At 43.4% G+C, this 23,492-nt stretch overlaps 1 protein-coding gene across 1 annotated transcript in view; it reads right to left on the bottom strand.

Moving 5' to 3' along the window:
* Positions 1 to 21,178, bottom strand: part of LOC144108318 (uncharacterized) — a 30,424-nt gene extending 9,246 nt beyond the window's left edge. Inside the window, exons 1-5 of the mRNA XM_077641582.1 lie at positions 20,885 to 21,178; positions 16,169 to 16,278; positions 13,824 to 16,095; positions 12,003 to 12,416; positions 7,423 to 7,836 (exon numbers count right to left, since the gene is read on the bottom strand). Coding sequence (XP_077497708.1) covers positions 7,423 to 7,836; positions 12,003 to 12,416; positions 13,824 to 13,893 — 898 coding nt within the window. The 5' untranslated portion in view covers positions 13,894 to 16,095; positions 16,169 to 16,278; positions 20,885 to 21,178. The remainder of the gene's footprint in view (positions 1 to 7,422; positions 7,837 to 12,002; positions 12,417 to 13,823; positions 16,096 to 16,168; positions 16,279 to 20,884) is intronic.
* Positions 21,179 to 23,492: the final 2,314 nt, after the last annotated feature.

The raw sequence follows: 23,492 nt of genomic DNA, 5'->3' as shown, positions 1-23,492 counted from the left end.
TGCACTGCTACAAACGATTGTGCTAGGAATTTATGTCAGCCTATAATTTTAAAATATTATTGCAAGTACAATGGGTTGCTTCACACAATCCTCAGCACCATAATGCAACGTGCAATCCCCGAAATGGGCATTCGTTCTGCCCAAGTGGCCAAACTCACCTACCTATTCATAAGGGCACCATTTCACTTAGTAAACTGCAGCTGCAATAGACCAGTCTCATGACTTCGGTGCGCGTACACGCAGTTCTTGTGGCAATCATGCTTGTAGTTGTCAGTCGCAACCAGCCTGTACTGGGCTATACACATCTAACACAACACTTACTGAATGTCAGGTACTTTTATCGTAAATCTACGAAGCACCTCTATCATTGAAATTACTGGTTTACAAAATGCTCGTTCAAACCAAGGTAGACAATGCTGCATTATTACAGGACCAAGCCAATTTCTTTTGATGTTTTTAGTAAACTGACACAGAACAACCCTGTTTGTTTCATACTTTCAAATTATAATAAAACTGCAAGTATAACTGCTATGAAAGCAAGCCTTGAACCGCCACCACTCACAAACTACTTCGACGCAGCATTTTGTATGCTATATTCTGTGACCATCAAGCTTCACAATTGTCTCAGTTCATCTCCTCTTGAACAGACTTCACTCAAAAAGTTGGAATTCCTTTGTGCAATGCTAATCATTTATAACAGTCATTTTTGCCAAGAACATCAGAAGAGTGGAATCACTCTCCCACACAAACTGTTGTCAGCATACATACAAACGCATAGTTACAAGATTTCAACATCAAAAACACAAGTATACATTGTTGCAATGTGAAGCAGACAGAGTAAATAAACTGCACGCTATGAAAAAAATATATGTATATTGAAACGTTCACTGCCTATACAATAAAACTCATGATTAGAGCAAAGCGTTCTCTCATTTACTTAGAAGCATATCACAAAGAATGAAATGCTCAATGTACAAAGGGTGACACATGCAACATTTATTAAATATCAGTGACTTGGTGCTGAAAATTTGCTCTATAGAGTGAAATCGAACTAAACACACATCTGCTGCCTTAAAACATGATGCATACAATATAAATGGTCAGACTAATGGAAAGCAAACAATGTTCACACTCAGGGCTGTATTCTGGAAGTGTCTGAACATGTCAATAGGTTTGGCTTAAACTGGGCACATTCCCTTGCTTCAAAGAGGAGAAACGTTGCCACCGCCTTGCGACACATTGGCTGCGCTGAACCTTCCACTGCTCTTAAAGCTGAATGTTTTTGCTTTCGACCACTTTATTAAAAATCGTATTTATTGCACTTGCATCAACTGCTCTTGTAATGTTCGCTTTGCATGACAACTATTCACGCAAAGGCAAGTGCAGTTTCAGCCGAGATAACACAACAGGAAAGACGGACCACCTGTCATCCCGTGGTCCTCCCCTCCGCAACATATGGGGCTCCAACCAATAGGCGCTGAACAAAGTAGACATTCCCAGAATACAGGCCTCAGACACATTTGTAAATGGCTATGCAAAATTTAAATTGCCAAGAACAAGAATATTTCCTTTCTAACAGTCAACGTAATAGCATTGAAACGCACCTCTTATACCAATAAGGAAGCTTACAAAGCTAGAAAAAGCAAAAATTCTAACATATTTCAAACATGAGTGTACTTTGGACTTGCACCTTAATATGAGCACTAACTAGTATTACACGCTTGAAATAGAGGGAAACACAGTACTGCTTTCAGGCAGTTTTTGCTTCACCAATGTCATGTATTCTTTGCAGTCTCTCATCACAGCATGGAAAAGCCAAGATTTCTAAACTATTCCAGACTGAGGAGCAAAACGTAACGTGCAACTGCACAGTTTCCCAGAGAACTCAGGTACAAGCTTGAAACAATCAAAACACAAAATGTTCATTGGCCAGATTACGAATGCTGCAGGACAAAGGCTCTTCCCAACTAGTTCCAATTATCCTTGTCCTGTACCAGTTGCGGCCGCCTCTTATATCGGTGAGCGTCCTAATCACATCTCTCTGCTCGACTTCCAACTGTTTTCTTTCTCATGGTATCTATTCTGTTACCGCAACCCTTTCAGACACACATTATGTTCTACTATCGAGAGAAGTCTGAAAATTCGTGTGTGTATACTATTTAGAACCCCTTATTTATCAAAATCAACATGAATAGCGCAAGTACTTTAGGTATTCATCCATTCTGAACACTTCCACACTCATGGAATTGCAGCACTGATCTTCCATCAAATATTTTTCTTAACACTCGAAGCTATTTCCATAAGGAAACTCAGCTATAGTGTCCTTTAATAAAACATTCTACTGTGTAAGAGAAGAAAGGAGTGACAGCACCAGAGAGCACTTCATAGGCACGCTGCAGAACTTCGTGCCGTCCATCTTTATTTCTTGTTTTTCGAAAAGATTCTTTCTTCTGGACATGAAATGACCCTGGCATTCTGTCCAGCAGGGATCTGAAATGCAGCCAGCATCACAGATTTCATGAAAGTAGCGATAGACACTTTGAAAAAAATTTTGCAAAGTGGCATGCACAACTGCATTAGCTGTGCCGCAAAGGGATAACAGAGAATCAGTTAACCTTTCACTGCATTAGTTAGTCCCCCCCAAAGTTATGTTTTCCTTTAAACTTCTGCTGGGATATTTAACTTGCGGCTGTTCCCTAATCCATGTTGCATTTCAGTCTCCGAAGGTAGTTTGCTTTGATTAGCTTGCTGCATCATACTCAATTTTTTTCAGTGTTCATTGAAAGAATGGTTAGGCTCATGGCAATATCCATTGTGCTTCCAACAATCAAACTTTTTACTACAATGATACGAATCAAAAGTGCATGCCACTTTGCAGCGAAAAATGTAACAAACCAAAACAAGGGCGAAGTGCCCCACCAGACACTTTCATCCAATGGTGTTGCTCTTCCATGCTGTTACTTGCCTTCGGAGAAAGCCAAGGTACAAGACTTCTATTTTCTCCCCAGTAACCCTTCTTATGACCTGTATTTTCCACAAAGGCACTGGATAGCATGTACAAAGTAAACTGCCACAGGTTACTATTGCAGTTTTAGTCACTGAACCTTCATAACTACCCAAAAGCAAATGTTAGTGGGCATAGGTTAAAGCCATGTAGAATTGCTGGCATTGAAACAGCTTCTCGCCAGAATGGATGCCATTAGCTTTCCTCAGCTGTCCAGTCTGGCTGAATCTCTACTTGGCACAGTGGCTGCACTGGAAGGAAGTCACGAGTGTATGCCATCAGATGTAGCTGCAAAGCAGCAAGTTTCATGTGCAATTTTACAGCGAGGAGCATTTATTCTGCCAAACAGACACTATGCAAAAAAACAAGCCACAGTGGATGGCTTTGTTTTTGATCACCTGTCAGTCTGTTCTGTGCAGCAAGGCCATAATTGAATATGCACAGATAGCCTAACCACTGGTACACAAAGCCATTCTATATGCTGAAATCTATCTATTTGGCATGATGCACACAGATACGCTTCGATTGGAAAAGAAATCGGCAGTGACCTGCCTCGCAAGAAGCCCTCAGCAGTGCTTTATTATTAGACGTTAGGATCTCAAGGTGACTTGGCCACACACGGTGCCTTTAGAATCTAGGTCATCGCCGATGAGGCTTGTGAAATAAGTGAAATGCTGCATGGATGTCATTCTGTAAAGATTTCAGATGAGGCACAGTACAAATCAGCAACAAGCTGCAGTGAAAATCTGAGAAGAGAATGATGCACATATGTAAGAGATTCATTTCCCAGCATAAAGGGATTAAATATGTCATCACAAACTGAAAAGACAGGAGCCATAATGTTAACTCATTGATTTTTATTTATCAGAACGTATAATGCTGCTACCATCACCGACAACTCCCAAGTTGAACAGAACGCACAAGGCCACCACATGCAGAAGACGAAGATTCAAGTAGGAGCTGTGATCACATTAAAGTCCACATCAGCAAACACACCACAGATTAGTCATATGAGTGAATACAGGAAGTACTTGTAAAGTCAAAGCTTGAAATTTCGAACTCTAAGGGAATATGCAATCTGTTTCAATAATGGTGAGTTTAAATGAAAAAAAAAAAAAAGAGCATGATCAAACAAGCTGCTGATACTCTGCGTAGCAGTGGTAACTGCAATTGGAGATGTGTCAGTACACACTAAGCCTCTCTCACACATACACAGCTACCCAGCACTGAGGGCAAGTGATGAACCTGTGGTGGCTGCTATGTGCACTGGCACATGTCAGTGCCAGTTTGTCATGGTTGTCATAATTACGTAGTCCTCTGCCACAACAGATATGTTGGAAAGGAGGGAGAGGTGGGGGAGAAAGGAGCGGAGTGGCGGACACTAAGACAAGTGGCCTTACTTACTATGAAATTGATAGGGCAACGTGACCGCAGGCAACAATATGCACCATGTGCTGACTGCAGGTGGTTATGACCGATAATGCGAGACCGTACATGCATGCAGCACCAGCAGCATTGTAGTAACCGTACACAGCAGGCAGCCTCGTGATCAGTCATGACTACTGGTGTGAAACCACTCGCACCGAGCTAGAGGCAAGTCATTGCACTGTCCTGCTTTGCCAGCTGGGGCAGTTCAGCTACGCACCTCATTCGAATTAACCACTGCACAGGCTCACGCATTCAAATAACCAGGCAATTTCTGTGTGCAATACACGTGATTATGATGAGACCAAAGCATCATTGAATAAACCAGACCGTCTAATCAAGCTACTTTGGATTAATGAGGCTTCACTGCCACAAAACAAGTTGCTTTTTTCACAGACTTTCTCATTGTAAGGACAGGCCAGAGCTTGCATATTCGAAGCAACCCTGCGTTAAGATTTTTTTCTAATGTAGGCCAACGACACCACATGAGGGTAAAGACAGCACACAGCAAATACAAGAGAAAAGACATGGATACAATTTCCAATATTTTGGAAACAATAGTCTACATTAATATATACTGGTATTACTATAATAGTATACACAAGTCACATTACTCTATACTCCATTTTCCACTGTCCATTCAAAGAAAAAGTGAATCGTATTAGGGCGCACTGATACAAGCACACCTCTTCAGGGCAAATACATCCATTTTTAAGTCCAAAGGTGTCACTTTTGAGCCTATAGACTGTGCACACCTGTGATATAGACCTGAAGTTTTTTTATTTTTACTTGAAATAATACTTCCAATGTTCAGAAGCAATATTCTCTAGAGCCTTTGCCCATAGGCGCCAAAATATGGCCACTAGCGATAATATCACAGTGGCTGCAACGAAAATGCCGCAGACGGCCCCTACCCTATATGAAAGGCGGTAGCACATGGCATCACAGTACCTTCATTTCAGCAATCGACGCATGAGATGGTAATAGCTGTGGTACCCAGAAAAATATGCTACCTTGTATTAGTAATGCACATCTGAAGAACTCAGTAGTTCTAACAACAAATCTGCCACTGCATGCGCACAGGAGGGATACAGAACACAGTAAAGAAACGGGTATAGCTAGCGTAAGCAAACAGCAGTTTTGACATCAGAGACTACATTGCACTTGCACCGCCCTTTCTCGAACTTCTGCAGTGCACGATCCCAATGACAAAATTGTGCAAGACTTTACGTAGAAACTCATCACAACTTGCAACTAAGTTTATCCACTTTTGATCAGCGCATGTGCCAAGCACTAGGAGCAGCTGGTGAAAAAAATCTGTGCAGTGTTCTTCCCCGCCATAGAGGTAGCCAGCATACAAGAACCCATGAAAGCAACCATGACAATGATACATACAGATGTACAGTTACTATTCGACAAAGCATTTTCCTATGTGAGCATAGTACCAACCACAGGTGCAGGTTATGTTGCCATAACGGAAAGGCATAGCACTGCAAATGAAATATAAACAGATGCCTTGCAAAACAAATGAAGACCACCTGCAATGCTTGCATCCTTTGCTTGTTCACCTAAACACAAAGCATGGGTTATAGAATGTAGCCTGCACACTAAATCAGCCCTAATGTGCTCAGCCTTTGCACCTTGTTCTAACGGCACTGCAAGTCCTCTGTAAAGCCCATTAATTCCATTACATTTCAAGCAGACCTGAAACCACGACATGGGCAGCAATTCTGTTCTTATTATTCTTTTGAATAAGGTTAGAGCTTAAGGCATACATAAGGCCCCTAACTTTCTGTGGAGGAAAATTCCGAATTCAGCAGATGCAGAGTTAAGAATTCGCAAGATTGTGCGGAAAGCATAAGATGCATGAAATAAATATGCAACTTTAATTTTTGAGCACATTCCTTGCATGCAGCAGCGGTCCCTCTACTAAAATTGAAGGTGGCTGTTGCAACAAAGCATAGTAATGTTTTGTGATATCCGTACTTAGGGACTGGCACTTGTTTGATAAAAGATCTCCATAACGACAGCAATGAAACAGTGTTGTGGTCACTTTTTCAATTCCAGCCCAGAAAACAGAACATTGAAACTTTCACCTTGTTCATCTTGCTTAGTAAGAAACAGTGCAAGGTTTCTGTACCTGGATTTAATTTCTCGAGAAGTTTTCAGATACACTTGCCACTCAGCACCTAGGACAGATGGCTCTGGACAAAGAACAAGCACGCTTGCAAACTCCCAACGTTTTATCTGATAGAAACCTGACCTGCAGCGGATCCTCCGTCAGCTATGGTTGGCCTGCACAGTTTCGAATGGATTTTGTCATAATCGTAATAATGTTTCTTTTAAAGCTTTCCCGAGGTCTCGCACTCCCCACATGTTGTATTCATGCAAATAAGGTAATTTATTCATTTTCCCATCGCTCTGTAATTCCTATTGACATGCGTACAACAACTGTATAAAAAAATTAGAATTTGGCTGCCAACACCATATTCAGTGAAAAATGCTTAAATACGCGACTTTTCGCGGAATCGCGGACTCGCGGGAAACTACGGGCCTTAGGCATACATCTGTTTTCCCTTCCAACCCCACTAGCTATGCCTATAAAACGCCATAGTTAACATACCTCTTTCGCATTATCCACTAAGCAGTCCATCAAATCCTACAGTACCCCAATGGCTCCCCTTACATTACACACACTTACGGCCATCTTATACACCCCTGCAGGTTTTTCTTACCATGACACCTGCACGCAGATACCATAGACCAACGTAACAAACCAGCTTGTCTTTCGCAAAAGTGCGCTACCACAGGCCGCACTACAAATACATGATCCTTGCCAAATAGCACACTCTTGAGCACCCTGGTAGCCACCCTAGTTTGAGGCAGTCTCCACGTAGACAAACTGGTGAACCCATTCCTCGTACAAAACCTGCTGGCAATACCAATCACTGCCAAATGCTGGCAGAATATGCCAGCAGTTTATGGAGCAGTGCTCCTTCCTCCATGGTCCCTCACTTCATGGTACCTCATTTTTGATCTCAGGGCAAATGCCTTGGGACAAAAGTGGCACCGGAAAGGCTTATCGCCCGTGTGCGCTCGCAGGTGTGCAACAAGGGTTATCTTCTGCGTGAAGGCCATGGGGCACATGTGGCACTTGTATGGCTTCTCGCCTGTGTGAATCCGGAGGTGCGTCACCAGGTGGCACTTCTTCACAAAGCCCTTGTTGCAGTAGCTGCACAGGTGAGGGCGTTCACCCGTGTGCGCCCTCTGGTGGTACTGCATGTGACTACGGCGCGCTGTGGTGTAGTTGCACACGGCACAGTGCAGCAGCTGCCCTTGGCCAGACCTGCCTTCTCCGAGTGGCATGCCATCTTTGTCGTGCACAGCAAAGAAGCCTGCACCGTAAGAGGTGGTACATGTTCACTCAAATAAGCAGCATACACTTATCGGCAAGTCAACCACACCCTCTGAAGACACGTCAGTAAATGCTGCTGAAAATACTTAGCAAAATGTCCTGCAACACAAATTGGGGCTTGCGCAAGTCATTAAAAAAAATGGGCACTAAAAAGGCACAGTCCTGTGTCTCTCTTGTCAGCAATGTAACTTTGCAGAGCATTAATGCCCATCATGATGCCAAAATAAACAACATGTCAAAACCTATTAGCCTTTCACAGCTTTCTGTTTTGAGTTTGGCACCTATCTCCACGAACATATCAGCATATTTACATCTGCCACTGTGCGATCTGTAAGCCATGTACATCATGCAGATAACAAAAGTACTGCATGTTACATTTTATCTGACATCACACCACCATTGTTTATACACATAACTGAAAAAGACAAGTGAGAATAAGCCGCTGAGACAATAAGGAACAAGGCTTGAAAGTAAAGAAGTTAGACAGTCACCTCTGTTTGTTTGAAACGCTGAATACAGATAACAGAAAAATATTCGAAAGCCAAGTAAAGAAAGATATGCATGAAGACAAAGATACAATAGCTTTGAAATTCCCTCACGCTTGTTTTATTCCGGTGAGATAAAATTATGGCTACAGTCATGCCGCTCCCACTGCACAAGAATGCAGACTTCAAGGGCCAAATGAATTCACCTATGTGGAACACATCAGAGCTGGCACATTCTCAACAGCTCTTAGCAATAGGATATCACTTTTGCTTGCTGGCTAAAGAACGTGGCAGCTTTAAACAGCTTTGCCATACAGCATACATCACCTCAACCTCAGGGAAATTCCCCAATGCAACTATTGCGCTGAAACACTCTGGCTTATTGTGACCAAGATCTCAAGTCAGTATCATACTATCTGCAACATCGACAGCCCCAAGTTCAGGTTTAGGTTAAGGGGGTTTAATATCCCAAATCAACTCAAGCTATGAGAGGTGCCATAGTGAAGGGCACCGGAAATTTTGATCGCCTGGGGTTCTTTACCAAGCACTGACATCGCACAGTACACGGGCTTCTAGCATTTTGCCTCCACCGAAATTCAACTGCTGCGGACGGTTCACACGAGTGGGGAGAAGTTTTGACATATGTCATTCGTTCGCAGTTGCCAACTTTGTTCGAGAGCTTGAGCTTTTGTGTTGCTGTAAGTTATGTGAAAATATTGTAAATAGCCACGATTTTTCATACGAGCAGTTTTTTTGAGACAATAAATGTTCTTTACGAATCAAGTCCTTGGAGTCCTGCATTCACTCTTATATTTTTAAGCAGATGTTACAGTGAATGAAACAACTAACCCTTCGGCTATATAAAGCAGAAAAATAAGATATAGTTTAGGCGCAGGCTCCCTATTTTTTAACTGGCGGCATATTACATCCCATAAAAAATATTTATGGCTACGCCACTGCAGTGCACATTACAGAACCTGTGACGGTAGAAACTTATCCCAAGTCCTTCCCTATGACACCTCTTTCCCCCTCTCTTCCCTTCTTTCACTCCCACTTTCATCCCTTCCCCCACAGTGTGGTTGAGGCAGCCACCAAGAAGAGTTACCAAGTCTTTCCTTTCCTGAAAGCAAATTTTCAAGTTTTCATAAAAGCTTTTCTTTTATGAGATCATGCTTTTATCCCAAAGCAATGAACCAATCGAATTTTGCTTCACAAACTCAGCATTATTTGAAAACATGAGCGCGTGGATTCAGCCAAGTCTTTTTGTTCACCTACGTAGCCAAGCGACAAGATTTGTGATCAACACTGCTGTCCAGAGTTAGGTCACAGCACAAAAAGTGCCCTCAAGTTTCATTCTCAAAAACACGCTTATATCTAGTATACTGACTATACAATTTCATTGACAAGATGCAAGCTAAACTATAGTAGCCAATTCTGCCAGTCAAGGTGTTTCAAATACAGCTGCCAATGACACAACCGTTGAAAGAATGAACCATGAAGCAGACCAATGTCCATACATGCTATTGAAATTTCTTAAAGAACAGGAAAAAAAAAAAGACCAAGTGTGCAATGAACTCAAAGTATAGTTCGTATCACAGATGTTTGAAGTCATGAACAGCTTAACATTGAAACAGAAGACATTTGCACAATATGTGAACACATCTATGAAATAGCAGGTGCAATCAAATTGAGTGCCACTTCAGAAAATGAACACGCAAATAGAATTAGATATCGCACAAAGAAATAACGCAAAAACCTGACCTAACCTAACCGCAATAGTGGATTGATAAAGGACATTTGTGCAAGCCGAAGCTCCACAAGAAAAATTTTAATGGTAAGGTTCCCCAATACTTCTACAGAATAGTAACAATTTCAGTTTTCCACCACAAACTATAAGCACTCAAATGCTATAGTCACCTCAAAGGCAAAAGAAATAGTTATACAGTGAAATCTGTTCTCGACAAGTCATTAAATGTGTTATATTGCATGCACGCTTATGTACTTATATCTTATTCATTCAGTGCTCCTTAAACGGTCCTTGTTTAGGATACTGCATAAGAGGGGACAAGGGAGCGGGGACAAGGAAAAAGTATTGCTATGCCAATTGCAGTTACAAGATTTCGGCCCCAAGAAAACAAACGCCTGTTAGAACGTAAAAAACAACAGTCGAGTTAAGCAACTCTACGCATTACATAAAAAAAATATTTTGAGGTTTGCACAAGTATTCCAAAAAAAACTGACAAGACCATTTTTACTTTTGTCAGTGACTAGTTAGTGGCACATTAGTGCATCAAAGTGTTATTTACATGATGAGCAATACAAAGAAGTCCCTTATGGAATACTAGTCACGCAGCGCTTGCAATTCTCTGAATATTGCAATATCTAATTACATGCACATCTGCTAGCGTGCATGTGATGTGTACAAGAGATGTTAATTTATATGTTTATGCATGTTCAAAAATAACCATATGAAATAAGCACTGCCAGTGAAGAACAAGTACCTTTCATCCAGTAATGAAACATGAAAGTGGAATAAACAAGTCAAATGTTCGGAAGATTCCTCGTATATAATGCAAGGTAGCTCACAAAGCAGACAAAAGAAATGATCCCCCAAGTATAACTCGTACACTAGGGCAGGCAAGACTTGCACACCATCAGAGTACCATGAGGCTAGTCTTGTGGTCTTATAAAAACACTTTGCACCGTCTTCTGCTGAGAATTTTTGATTCCTCTAAAGCAAATATTCCTAGCAAGAAAGGAAACTCACCAGAAACTAGATTGTCTAGAACTATTAAGGCGAAAACCTTTAATGGCTCATACTTGCGGTCATGACCTTGTCCGGTGTCAGGTCATGTCGTGTCACCGTCAACTCGATAAGAAAAAAATTTGTGCACAGCGGGATTTGGACCACCATCCTTTCGTTCCGCAGCCGAGCGTGCTAAAGGCTACGCTACTTCCTCCCAACGCATATGTAGTTCTCCTTGTCTGTGGTTAGAGCGTCATTCTAATAACGCGAAGGTCATAGGTTCGATCCCTGCGCAGGCCACGGTCTTCTTTTGGAGCCCGTTGTGCCATTGGCGGTGCGGGCTGGGCAACATTATTTTTCTTTCTTTGTTTCTCTGCCCACACTAATATACGTCTGCGGGCAGGGCAAATGTTTTTTCTTTAGCCCAATCTAACCTCTCTGTCTAGCATAAGGATGCTGGAGAGTGTTTGCGGAAAAGCGTCGAATCAGACTGATGCCTCCAAAACGCCCTCCAGTGTCTCCAGAATTTAAGATTCACAAAAAACTGTGTACTCAATCGACATCTGAACCACACATCAGTGACACAAGCAGCAACACCGCGCTAAAGGCTTTCACCTCTCTGCACTTTAGGTAAACAAAGTGCCCCCCAGAACATCTGCAGGCTTGAGCATCAAAAGAAAAAAAAAGCGAAGGAAATGCAACCCGTGCAATTCAAATATAGAACGTATAGAGAGATACTTGGGATCACGGCAATTTCCCATGCCTTATTTGAATAACCCAAAATGTACCGCTAATACAAACTGAAAGTCTATGCCACTTAGCTTTTCAATTAAGCCTACGCCAGCACTTTTTGCAGCACATGCTCACGGGCACACTTTACGAAGACAGCAGGCACTAGCTGAACACCGACAAAGTGGCCGGAGCTTTAAAAAAGTGCGCTGCTCCTCCCATGCTTTTTAATTTCATGGTTCGTCCGTAGATATCCGCGAGCAAACGCCATTGAGCAAAAGTGACACCGGAACCGTTTCTTGTCCTCGTGTGCTCGCATGTGTCGCACTAAGCTCGCCTTCTGGGTGAAGGTCAAGGGGCACAGCTGGCAGTAAAACGGCTTCTCGCCCGTGTGGATGCGGCTGTGTTCCACTAGGTGGGCTGCCCGCTTGAATCTTCGGCCACAGTGGCTGCACTGGAAGGGGCGCACGCTGATGTGCGTGCTCAGGTGATCCTCCATGGCAAAGATGAAATTTGTGCAGTAGCTGCATTCGGGGCACTGTAGTAGCTGCCTTTCAGCATGCAGGTTTTGTACAGGTGGGCGGACGTCTTCGAGATGCGAGATCGCTGGATCTGCACCAAAAGAGATCATGTGTCCTCACTCATACATGCTGACGCCAAACATAATCAATGCCACCCATATACACTGAAAAAAAAAAGAAAAGAACACGCTCATAGTGCTCATTTCCCCTTATCACAGCGGCATTGTGTATCACATCTCAGTAAAGTTTACCATCAGAAATTAATAAGTAAAGAAAGCTGCAATTAAAGTTAGGAACAAAACAGCTAATCGGCTGTCCTTAGTCAGACCTTTACAGCAGGCACTATAGACAAGTAGATGGTTTATGGTTAATAGTAGTTTAACGTCCCAAAGCAACTCAGACTATGAGGGACGCCGTAGTGAAGGCCTCCGGAAATTTCGACCACCTGGGGTTCTTTAACGTGCACTGATATCGTACAGAACACGGACCTCTACAATTTCACCTCCATCGAAATTCGACCGCTGCCGCCGGGATCGAATTCGCGTCTTTCAGGTCAGCAGCCGAGCGCCATAACCACTGAGCCACCACGGAGGCTATAGACAAGTAGAGTAAACTGGGATGACAACATAACTCCTGTATTACCACCCCAGTATGTCATCACAGTGTCCAATGAAATATGTGCTACATGAATGTGCATCTTGTTCTAAGTGCAATGCTATATGTCCTGAGTGTTAGGGAATTTTATACAGTTATGCTTCTACCAGGAAAATTGAGATATTAATAGGAACTCGAACTGTGCTGAATGAGGCACAGTGTAGCAGAGGACTCTGGATTAATTTTGACTGCCTACATTTCTTTAATATCAAGAAATACCTCAGCACACAAGGCAAATTTCAATTTCAAATAGATGCAAATTACCTAATTACTAAAATGTCCAGCTGCTCAACGTGCTATATGCAAATATGCCTGCAAAGTGCACGCAGCGATCTGGAGCTGTTGTTGCATGTAAAAATCTCTGGCAGCAAATTCAAGAATAAGGAGCTGCAGTGATCTGCACATCAGGAAGACCACAGCTTTGATTTGCCCTTTCCCACAAGGATTGCAAGGTGATGCAGTAATAAAGGCACAGTGTAGAACTTGCAACACTCCCAATGGGGGTTTACAAAATGAGCAGAAAACTGCATGCACATCACTGTCAGGTTTAAAGATGAAGGATATCACAAATCCGAAACAAAAAGCAGCAAAAATGCACAAATGGGACAACAGTGCACTTAGATGAAATTCATTTCAACATACACACAGATCACTTACCACCAATTCAAATTCATCAGAACATATCTACCATCATAGACAACTCAAAAGTAGACAAACGAAAGGCATTATTATGGTCAAAATTTTAAAAAGCAGTCTTTCACATCAGTCTAGAACTAGTTTTCTATCACCCTCTCGTCACCAAGTTCTTCAAGCAGGTGATGCGCACTGTGGTGTAGCCACATACACGTTGCAGTGTAGCAGCCACTTTTTCCAATGTACGTTTTCTCGGATGGTAAGCCGCACTTGCAACGCATCACGGCCAGCTCTGCACCATCGTAGATAAAAAGGTTTCAATTTTACCAGCAATGAATGATTCACCTTCTGCATGCACACGGTAGCAGTGCAGCACACACTGAAGAAATGCCATATGGTAGAATAAGGCACTGGCAGCATATCCAGCACATGAATTCATGGGAAGTGCACTTTATTAACATTACTGTGTGTATATGTGTATGTAAGCCGTCCAGCAAAGTGCACAAGGCTTCCCCTAGGAGCCTCAGTGCCAACTTAAACAGTCAGAGTACAAGATTGGGCACATGTATAGGGTGAGCACTGAAAAGAGGCTTATAACAATAAAATTAGGTCATCATGACGGTACATGAACAGCCCAACAATTACAAAATGATCTGTCCATCAGTAACAGAAAGTGGCTCACCTAAAGGAGGAAACTGAAATTACATGACAAGGTGCTAGAAGATTAACATGGAGAAATGTTTAAAAATTACTTAACAACAAATTCTTTTAAAGTTGGGCAAAGAGGCTGCCTCTTGCCACGACAGCACTCAAGGCATGACATAATGCACATTATAAAAAAAATAACCATTTAATGCCACATTTCTTGATGAGACAGAAGAAAGCATTAGCATAAAGTATTCGTTTCCTTTTCTTGTTTCGCCCTCTCACTGGGGGGCCGCATATTAAATATTTGGCAGCGGTAGCAAACAACTGTGCCATGAGAAGAGAGTACAAGAGCAAGAGAACAGCTAAGAGAAAAGTTAAGTTCATTATGACTTCTTATCAGTAGTAAGACATTCATACATAGCTGACTTACATTTGTAAAGACTACAACAAGCATTTGTACCAAAGGCAATGGCTATCGCTGTACGTGTAGCTGTGCTCAAATTGTCTGCTCTTGGACTGCCTTCATTGTTGCTCCATCTCTCTGAATAAACCCCCCATTTTACGCACTGTGTTTTACAAGTTTCAAACTTACAATAAAAGCAAAATACAGGCACCATGTTACATCACAAAACTGTAAATTGTAAACTCTGGGGTTTAACATCCTGCCAAAGCCACTAAGTCCCCGCCGTCGGTCCACACTGCATTAAGGGGAGCAACCCTGGTACAGACAAAATGCCCAACTCCTTCACACTTTCCGTAGACCCCGTCCTCTAGATATAATTTTTTTACAAGCCAAACCATACACTGTGGTCAAAGAGACATATTGTATAGTGAAGGGCTCTGGTTCATTTCAACTACAAGGAGGTTCTTTAACATGTGCCTAAGTTTCAACACACAACTGCTTTTTTCAGTTCACCTAGGTAGATACTTATTCACAACAGTTATTTATCACTTTACCCACAACACTAGCATAGCACTGCACTAGTTACGTACTCCGCATTACAGCGGAGGGGAAAGAAATTCCAAGTACAACAAACGCAGGTGGAAAGAAAAAAAAACAATGCAGCACAATTCAAATCTAGTCGATTATACAAACAGCATGAATATCATAGAGATGAATCAAAAGATTCGTTGGACATGGCGGACACTAATTCCTGGAGCAACCTATTTTATTGACTTATGGTCTTTGCAGAAAACAATACATTTAGTATATCTGTACTGCTTTTGATTTCTTTCAAAGGCGTGAACTTATGCTCAGCAGCTTATAGGCTCAGCCACTTGGGCAGGCAGACATAAGGATGCTCCCAGCCTTAAAAAAAAAAACTCCCAGAATAAAAAAATACAACAGGAAAATAACACTCAATGAACAAAGGCGGCTCTTACAAATAAGATATCAGCTATACCAAAAATTGGACAAAAAGACAGCAGCTGTTCACTAATCCTCAGTCAGTGCCTCTTCCCCCTAAATTTAAGTGTTCTGCCTGAAGCAGATACTGCAACATGCCACAAGAGCAAAATGCACATCTGAACATGCTCCATAATGTGACTGCAATGTCCAGGAATAATGTTCCATGTTCAGGAGTAATGTTCCAGTGTCTGTGCACACTGCCAACCAGTGCAGGGCCATCACTTGCAGCTCATCAATCTGGGTGAGCTCTTGGCGTCACAAACAGGTTGATGTACTCACTGACAAAAGAAAGTTCACAGGCTGTAGTTTAACATGGGCCATACACTCTGGTTAAGCAAATGGCTTAAAAATGTGGGAGGCAGTTCTTTTGAAAGTTTTTGCCACCTTCAAGTGGTGCTCACTGGCCCATCGATGATGGCTTTGGTGCCTGCAAAGTAGAACAGATGGGGAAACCTCCACATCAGAAGCCCCGATGATATTGTCCACTTAAGCAGACATACTACATATTGGGGAGCTTCCACCTGCTTGAAAGATGAACCGATGGCATTCAGTGGAATGGCTGACTTGGGCATTTCCAGCAGTGCTGTGCAAGATGCTAATTTGCTGGGTCCTTTTACCAGAAGCCATGCAAAGAGACAAGCACATTTTCTGTAAAAGAGCTCAAAGTAAGCGCCAGCATTTGCAAGTTACTTCAACAGCGGACTTATGTGGCAATACTTTGAAGATGCCTCCTTGAAAAGTTCCTCTAAACTGTCAACACAGTATGCACGACTCTGCAGATTTTGTTGCAACTTCCTAGCAAGTCATTAAGTACGGCATCTATTTCTCACAAGTACAGCTGGTTATAAAACTGACAAAGTGATATCTAAGCTCGCTAAAAGAGTGCCAGCAAACACAAGCATGTGCACCTGTGAATAAAAAACACATACTGCATTCCTAATTGGGCTCGTGTCAGCCTAACTACAGGTGTAAATGCTTAACTTTCCCACAGCTTACAGCCCGCTGTGAGTAAACAGATTTAATGCAAGCTGTTAACAAAAAGTTATAATCACAAGTTATTCAATTGGTTTTACTGCTAATTATTTAACAGACTATCTTACTAGCCTAGCCATAAAAGATAAAAGCCTGAAACTGCTGCCACTGAGCACAGAACAAGTTTAGGACACTTTGAATGCATTGCCCTTCTTGTCTCTTAGCACATAAATCAGATGTGCGCTCTAAGAGACAAGACAGGGAAATGTCATCAACAATTGTAAAAGACAATTAATGAAGCCGAGGAGTTCTACACAGATCTTAAAAGTAGCTGAAGTAATCAGGACGATAAATAAAGAAGCAGCAGAGCAAAGTGGACATTCTGCTAGTAACGAAGGAGAAAGTAAAGAAGCCCTTGAAGCAATGCAAAGGGGGAAAGCAGCTGGTGAGGATCAGGTAACAGCAGATCTATTGAAGGACAGAAGGTTAATTGTGCTAGAAAAACTGGCCTCCCTGTATATCGCAATGCCTCATGACCTCAAAATACTGGAATCTTTGAAGAACATTAACATTATCTTAATCCATAAGAAAGGCGACGTCAAGGACTTGAGAAATTACAGACTGATCAGCTTACCGTCCGCTTCCTACAAAGTTTTGGGACTGTGCTGTAGAAGAGCCACATGTGAAAATACTGGAAGATATCTACAGCGGCTGCGCAGCCACTATTAAGACAATTAAAAAAATCCCCATAAGAAAGGGCGTTAGGCAGGAAGGCACAATCTCTCCAGTGCTACTCACAGCCTTGTTTGTTTACAGAAGGTATTCAGAGACCTGGATCGGGAACAACTGGGGCGTTAATGGAGAATACCTTAGTAGCCTGCTATTAGCTGATGACATTCCCTCACTAAGTAACTCAGAGAACGAATTACAATGAATGACCAATAACCTAGACAAGCAAAGGTGGGTCTAAAAATTAATATACAGAAAAACTAAAAGTAATGTTCAACAGTCTTGGAAGGAAACAGCATAGGTAGCGAGGCGCTGGATATGATAAAAGAATACATATTTCTTAGAGCAGGTAGCAACCGCAGATCCGGACCATGAGAGTGAAACAAGCAAAATAAGAATGGGTAGAGTGCATTTGGTAGGTACTTGCTTTAGATTTATTTTAGCCCTGGGGCTATATTGGGGGCTGTGACAGGCATCAGGTTTAGAGGTAAATGGTCTAATTAGTTTTATCATTAACTAAATACATTAATTAACTATTCTCATTGTTATATTTTGGGGCAATTTGAGGCAAGTTATATTTTCAAAACTGCGGGTCGTGAAACAGCCTAGATAAGAAAAAAATTCGTCAAATTTATAGAGCAAGTAACGAGGCTAAAAAAAAGTAATTCCAGTAAATGGCTTTACTGTAAAGGGCCTGCCACACTAGGCCAAAAGCTGGCCGATTTGGTCTGCCCAAACCATGTCGTCTTGATGTCTGGCTCTATGTCACACTGCGCCGACTAAAACAGTCGGGCGAGTGTCGGCGTCGGCGCCAGGTCTCCCACAAGACGGCAGTTGGCCGATGGTCCGTCAACTCCCATGTCACACTTGCGAGATAACGCGCGAGACCTCCCGCCGACTTGGCCCTTTCTCGTTCTCACTCTTCTTTTGTCATTTAGTGTTATGCGAAATTCATCGGCCAGGACGCTTCACTTTTAACTCATTTAAATAAATCCCACCATAGTAGAACAAACTGTTTAAGAATCATGATTATGAATCTAGATTGAGTGCAGCCCAATACTGAGCGGCACTGATTGCTGGATCAGAAAGGCATGGCTCGAAAAATAAATCCAGTCGCTCGTGGGTAAACAAGACGGGTGAGATTATTTAAGGCTAAAAAATAAAAATTCTCACCCACGCGGATTCGAACTAGGGTCCTCCGTATTGAGAACCTACTACTATACCCACGACACAAGCGCGTGTGACGTAGATCGCTCCGCCCCGCGCTTTGCGTCACACTGCTGATGTCATCTGAGGCACAGATGGACGGGCCGGTGTTCTCGCCGCCAGCAGTTGCGCTTGCTTCGCTCCGCTGCCTCGCGGATTGTGGTCACACACGCGACATCCATGTCCACTTTTTCTTCGGAGGCTTCCTTCACTCCTCAATGCTATTCCGAGGTCGATGCTGTCAAATGCCACAAACGAAAACGGTCACGCAGTCGATTTGAGGCCGTACCGTAAGCTCAATGACAGCGCGCACTGGGATCCGACGCGGCAGCAAACCGCGAGGCCGCGAAGCAAGGCGAAACTGGCAGCGAGACCCGCCGTCCGCCCGCGTCTGAGCCTGGGGTGACGTCAGCAGTGTGACGCAAAGCGCAGGGCGGAGCGATCTACGTCATACGCGCACGCTGCCGCTGCGTTCCGGCGCGAAGCCGCCTACAGATTTACAAACTTGTTGATCTCATCTAGCCTGTTTGGAGCAAGCAAATGCATGCCAGCTAAAAATAAAAGCTAGAAAAATAAATTAGAGTATTTAGTTCATTCATACTCATCATCATCAGCCTGACTACGCCCACTGCAGGGCAAAGGCCTTTCCCATGTCTCTCCAATTAACCCTGTCCTTTGCCAGCTGCGCCCACGTATACCGGCAAACTTCTTAATCTCATCCGCCTACCTAACCTTCTGCCGTCCCCTGCTACGCTTGCCTTCTCTTGGAACCCACTCCGTTGCCCTTAAGGGCCAGCGGCTATTTAATTAGGGATCTAATTAAAGCGTTTGCATTGTGATCGCCGTAGCCCCCACTATCCAGCCCCAGGGCTAAAATAAATCTAAAGCCAGTTGCCTTTTTTTTTTTAATTCGGACCCTCTAACAAAAAAACAACAGACAGCTGTATCTTACACCGGCATAAGCGGGTCAAACGAAATTGAGAGCAACGCAGCCAGCTATGGAGAAGAAAATGATGGGTGTAACGTTAAGTGGGTCCGGGAACAAATGCAAGTTAATGACATCCTAGCCGAAATCAAGAAGAAGAAATGAGCTTGGGCAGGGCATGTAATGCGAAGGCAAGATAACCGCTGGTCGTTAAGCGTAACGAACTGGATCCCAAGAGAAGGCAAGTGTAGCAAGGGGCGGCAGAAAGTTGGGTGGGCGAATGAGATTAGGCAGCTCGCGGGGATAATGATGGTCGCAGCTGGCGCAGGACCGGCTTAATTGGAGAGATATGGGAGAGGCATTTGGCCTGCAGTGGGCGTAGTAAGACGGATGATGATGGCGGGACATTTCGGTCCTAAGGCGTCTTTATTCTAACTCCAATGTTATGACTTTTTCACTCAACGTTTCAGCCAGGTCCTTAATGTACCCATCTTAATACCCTCATTTATGAAAAGAATACCATAAACAGCATTCTTTTTTAGCATCCTTGCTTTCACAGTACAACTTTTTCTTCGATTATTAGCGTTAATTTCTCTAGCACTCGTTGACTGTGCCAAAGAGTATTTATTTGCAGTGATTTCATAGTTTAGACGTTTGCATTTCAAAATTCAGGGGTCCGGGTCTCGTCCATTCAAATAATTATTTTTGTTTTGCTTAAATTTTTTTCTCCAGATTTACCGAAATCCAAGGTTAATTTGTTTTCGTCTTAGGATAGGTCCGTCCGGAGAACATACTAAACAACAAATATTCAGTAGTCAACCATATTAAGTTTGAGCTTAATACGAGTTTTCGCAAAGGCAAGTGGATAAGACCATGGGTTCATTCCAGCAACTTCATTTTTAAGGGCCCTTGGGAATTTCAAAGCGGAGGCTGATTAACATGCTCAGTGTTGCTGGCAAAAAAAAAGAGCAAAATACAACGCAAAAGAAATTGCAGTTGACAACGTGACAAACTTCACAAATATGCACCGCTGTCATCCTCTAATACACTTTATTCCGGGCAACTTTCAGATAAGCAGTCGTAACCCCTCTGCAAGGTGTCATTTCTTTCGTTAGCTACGCACTGACCAGTGCGTAGCCTGAGAAAAAATAACGCGAGAGCGCCCCATGACTCCAGTTGATTCGTTTTCTAGGGTAATTCCCTTAGCAGCACAATAAGCAATCAGTTCTCTGCTAGTGGCGAGCTGGGGGGCAAACTGTGAAGTCACATGGGGCAGCGGCCCCCTGAAGGGAGAACCAATCCAACAGCCTGTATTAACACGGGACGCCCATTAAAAAAAAAAAGCGAAGAGAATATAAACATGAGTAGTGAAACATGCACCGACCATTCTGCAGAATGAAGAGCTAGCGACGGTTTTGGAAAACCGCAGCAGGTCCGCATACCAAAATGTCTGTCCGTATCCGTGCACCAAAACGGCCCGCAACGAACTGTACGAATCCCACGCAGAACGACAGAGCACATTTCACTAGCCACAACCTCATATGCACTGAGACTGAGCGACTGAGCTATTCATTGTGAGCCATAGAGCTACTACTATGAGCCGCTCAACATAGCTTTCCGTTTCGACAACTGTCAACTCCTTCCTCTTTCCGTCGCTATGTCGGCAGCCATGTTGAGGGCGCTTGATTCCGTTCTCTGCTAGAACAAACCGCAACTGGCGGCGCGAGGGCAACGTTGATCAGTGCTTCGAAGTCTTTTTTTTTCTTTTTCTGATAATTTTTATTCTTGGCTTCACTTTTTGTTAGGATCTGGGTGGCTCCGGTGATCTCTGTATGAAAAAAAAAGTGACTTCGAACCTATCATCATCAAAATCGTCCAGCTCCGCTGCGCCGCGAACGCGTCGTCTGCTAGGCAAATAGAACGTGGACAGGCGTTTTCCGTAACCGGCGTATTGATCGTTTTTGTATAGAAAATAACAAATGAAAGTGTTAGTAAATTTAAAATGAGAACTGGTTCAAATGAGGGTTTACGAAAGCCCTCAAAGCGTCGCGTGACAGTTGCGTAACCGGTCGCTTTCTTGAGTTACCGTGGACAGGCAACTGGTGGCTGAATGGGCGCAGCTCGGAGGTGGTTTGGTCGGCGCTGGAGAAGAAAAAAAAACGGTGGTTCGGTGGTTCTAATGTAATATCTGTTACGGGTCCCATTCTGGACCCAATATATTAATTTTTTTTAAATATGAGGAGTGCTTCAAGCACTCCGGCACGGGTCGGCCCGGTATTGCACTGCCTCCGGGATCGGCCCGGGACATGTTAGCGCGCGCGCGTCTTTCCTTACCTTTCCTCTCCTATCTTTCGACTCTCTTACTTTCAGCACGTGGGTGCGGTTGCGGCTCAGCTTGAGCCAGTGGGCAGGCGCGTGCACTTCCCTTTTCATTCTTCCTGACAGCAATAGCAGCAACAGCAGGAAAAAACGCTCGGGTTATGCGAATGTCGAATTATCGAATAGCCCTCTAAAACTGAAAAAAAAAATTAAAATGTATTTGTTGATAACCTGGGCGATGGGAACGGGTGTTGTGTGTGTGCCTCTTTAACTTGTCCTGCGTCAGTTTCGCTGGTTCCACCACCTGTGCATTATGAACCAACTAGCCCATGAGTTTACTCTATTGAGCAACAATACGCATGTGACGTAATCTGCTTAACTTCAAATTTTTTCACGCGATATGACGGTCGCCCACTTAGGTGGTCACAATTCACCGCCATGAAACATATACGTGAACAGGACGCACTGCGCGATGATCAGTTCGCGATGCAGATGTACTGCGAGGAGCAGTACAGTACATCTCCATCGCGCGATATATGTAGCTCCGCAAGCGATTCGCTGTGGGGCTATGGCTGCAGTTGCAGTTACAAGTGCGGTCAAAATTTATAGCACAAAAAATGCGCGCCACAAAAGATAAAACGGACATCTAGTCATCATGACGTCGTCATTGACGGGACTCATCCTAGGCGTCTGATCGATCCTCAAAGCCATGACGCCATAGCTTGAATGCAAAAAAAAAATTGAAAATTGGTTTTTGGAAAGCCAATTGGAAAATTGGTTTTTGGAAAGCGGCGAAATTATTCCGGAGCCCTCCACTACGGCACCTCTTTCTTCCTTTCTTCTTTCACTCCCTCCTATATCCCTTCTCTTACGGCGCGGTTCACGTGTCCAACGATATGAGACAGATACTGCGCCATTTCCTTTCCGCCAAAAACCAATTATTATTATTATTATTATTATTATTATTATTATTATTATTATTATTATTATTATTATTATTATTATTATTGTTATTATTATATCTCGGTAGTTAACGGAGAGCCGCCCTTGTCGCGCTGGCCGCTTCCGCCATGGAGCACTGACAACTTAGTCGGATGATGATGCGGTTTGTTGGCTCACAGAAAACCAGCCGTATTCTCAGTTCTGGAACACCGTACATCACGTTGAGTGTCTAGGATCGTTCAATTGGATATAGTGTTTGTAGCTTTCTCGTGAGTTGTGTACATCTTGTTCTTCAGTGAGACCTTGCTGCGGCAGAGGGTACTTCCTCCGTCCTAGCTTGCATTGTTGACGTACCCTAGTACGTTGTAAGCGGGCTGCGAGAACCGCTTAAGGTCCTTGGAAGTGACTGCATGGCCAGCCACCCAGTGCGCCTGCGCAGTAGGAACTTCAGTCGCGTTGCGAGAGTGCCACGGAGGGAGCCAAGGCGCGCAGCGTCGTGCTCTGAACGCTGCACGTGTCCGCGAGGACAGAGCCAAAAACGCGTGGCGTGCCGAGCAGAGGACGAGGGCCATCGCCCGAAAACGTGCTGCACAACAACTGAGACGCTCAATTCGTCCCAACACATTTCTCGCATATAAAGCATGCTCTTTATCCCTCCTAAAGCAGAAACACAATCATCGCACTCTCACGTGTTGCAGCCGCATTCGAAAGCAAATGCAGCAATTTTAAAT

The sequence above is a fragment of the Amblyomma americanum genome, chromosome 10, assembly GCF_052857255.1.
Source record: "Amblyomma americanum isolate KBUSLIRL-KWMA chromosome 10, ASM5285725v1, whole genome shotgun sequence".
Lineage (NCBI taxonomy): Eukaryota > Metazoa > Arthropoda > Arachnida > Ixodida > Ixodidae > Amblyomma > Amblyomma americanum.
This window is presented reverse-complemented; position numbering and strand designations above follow the sequence as displayed.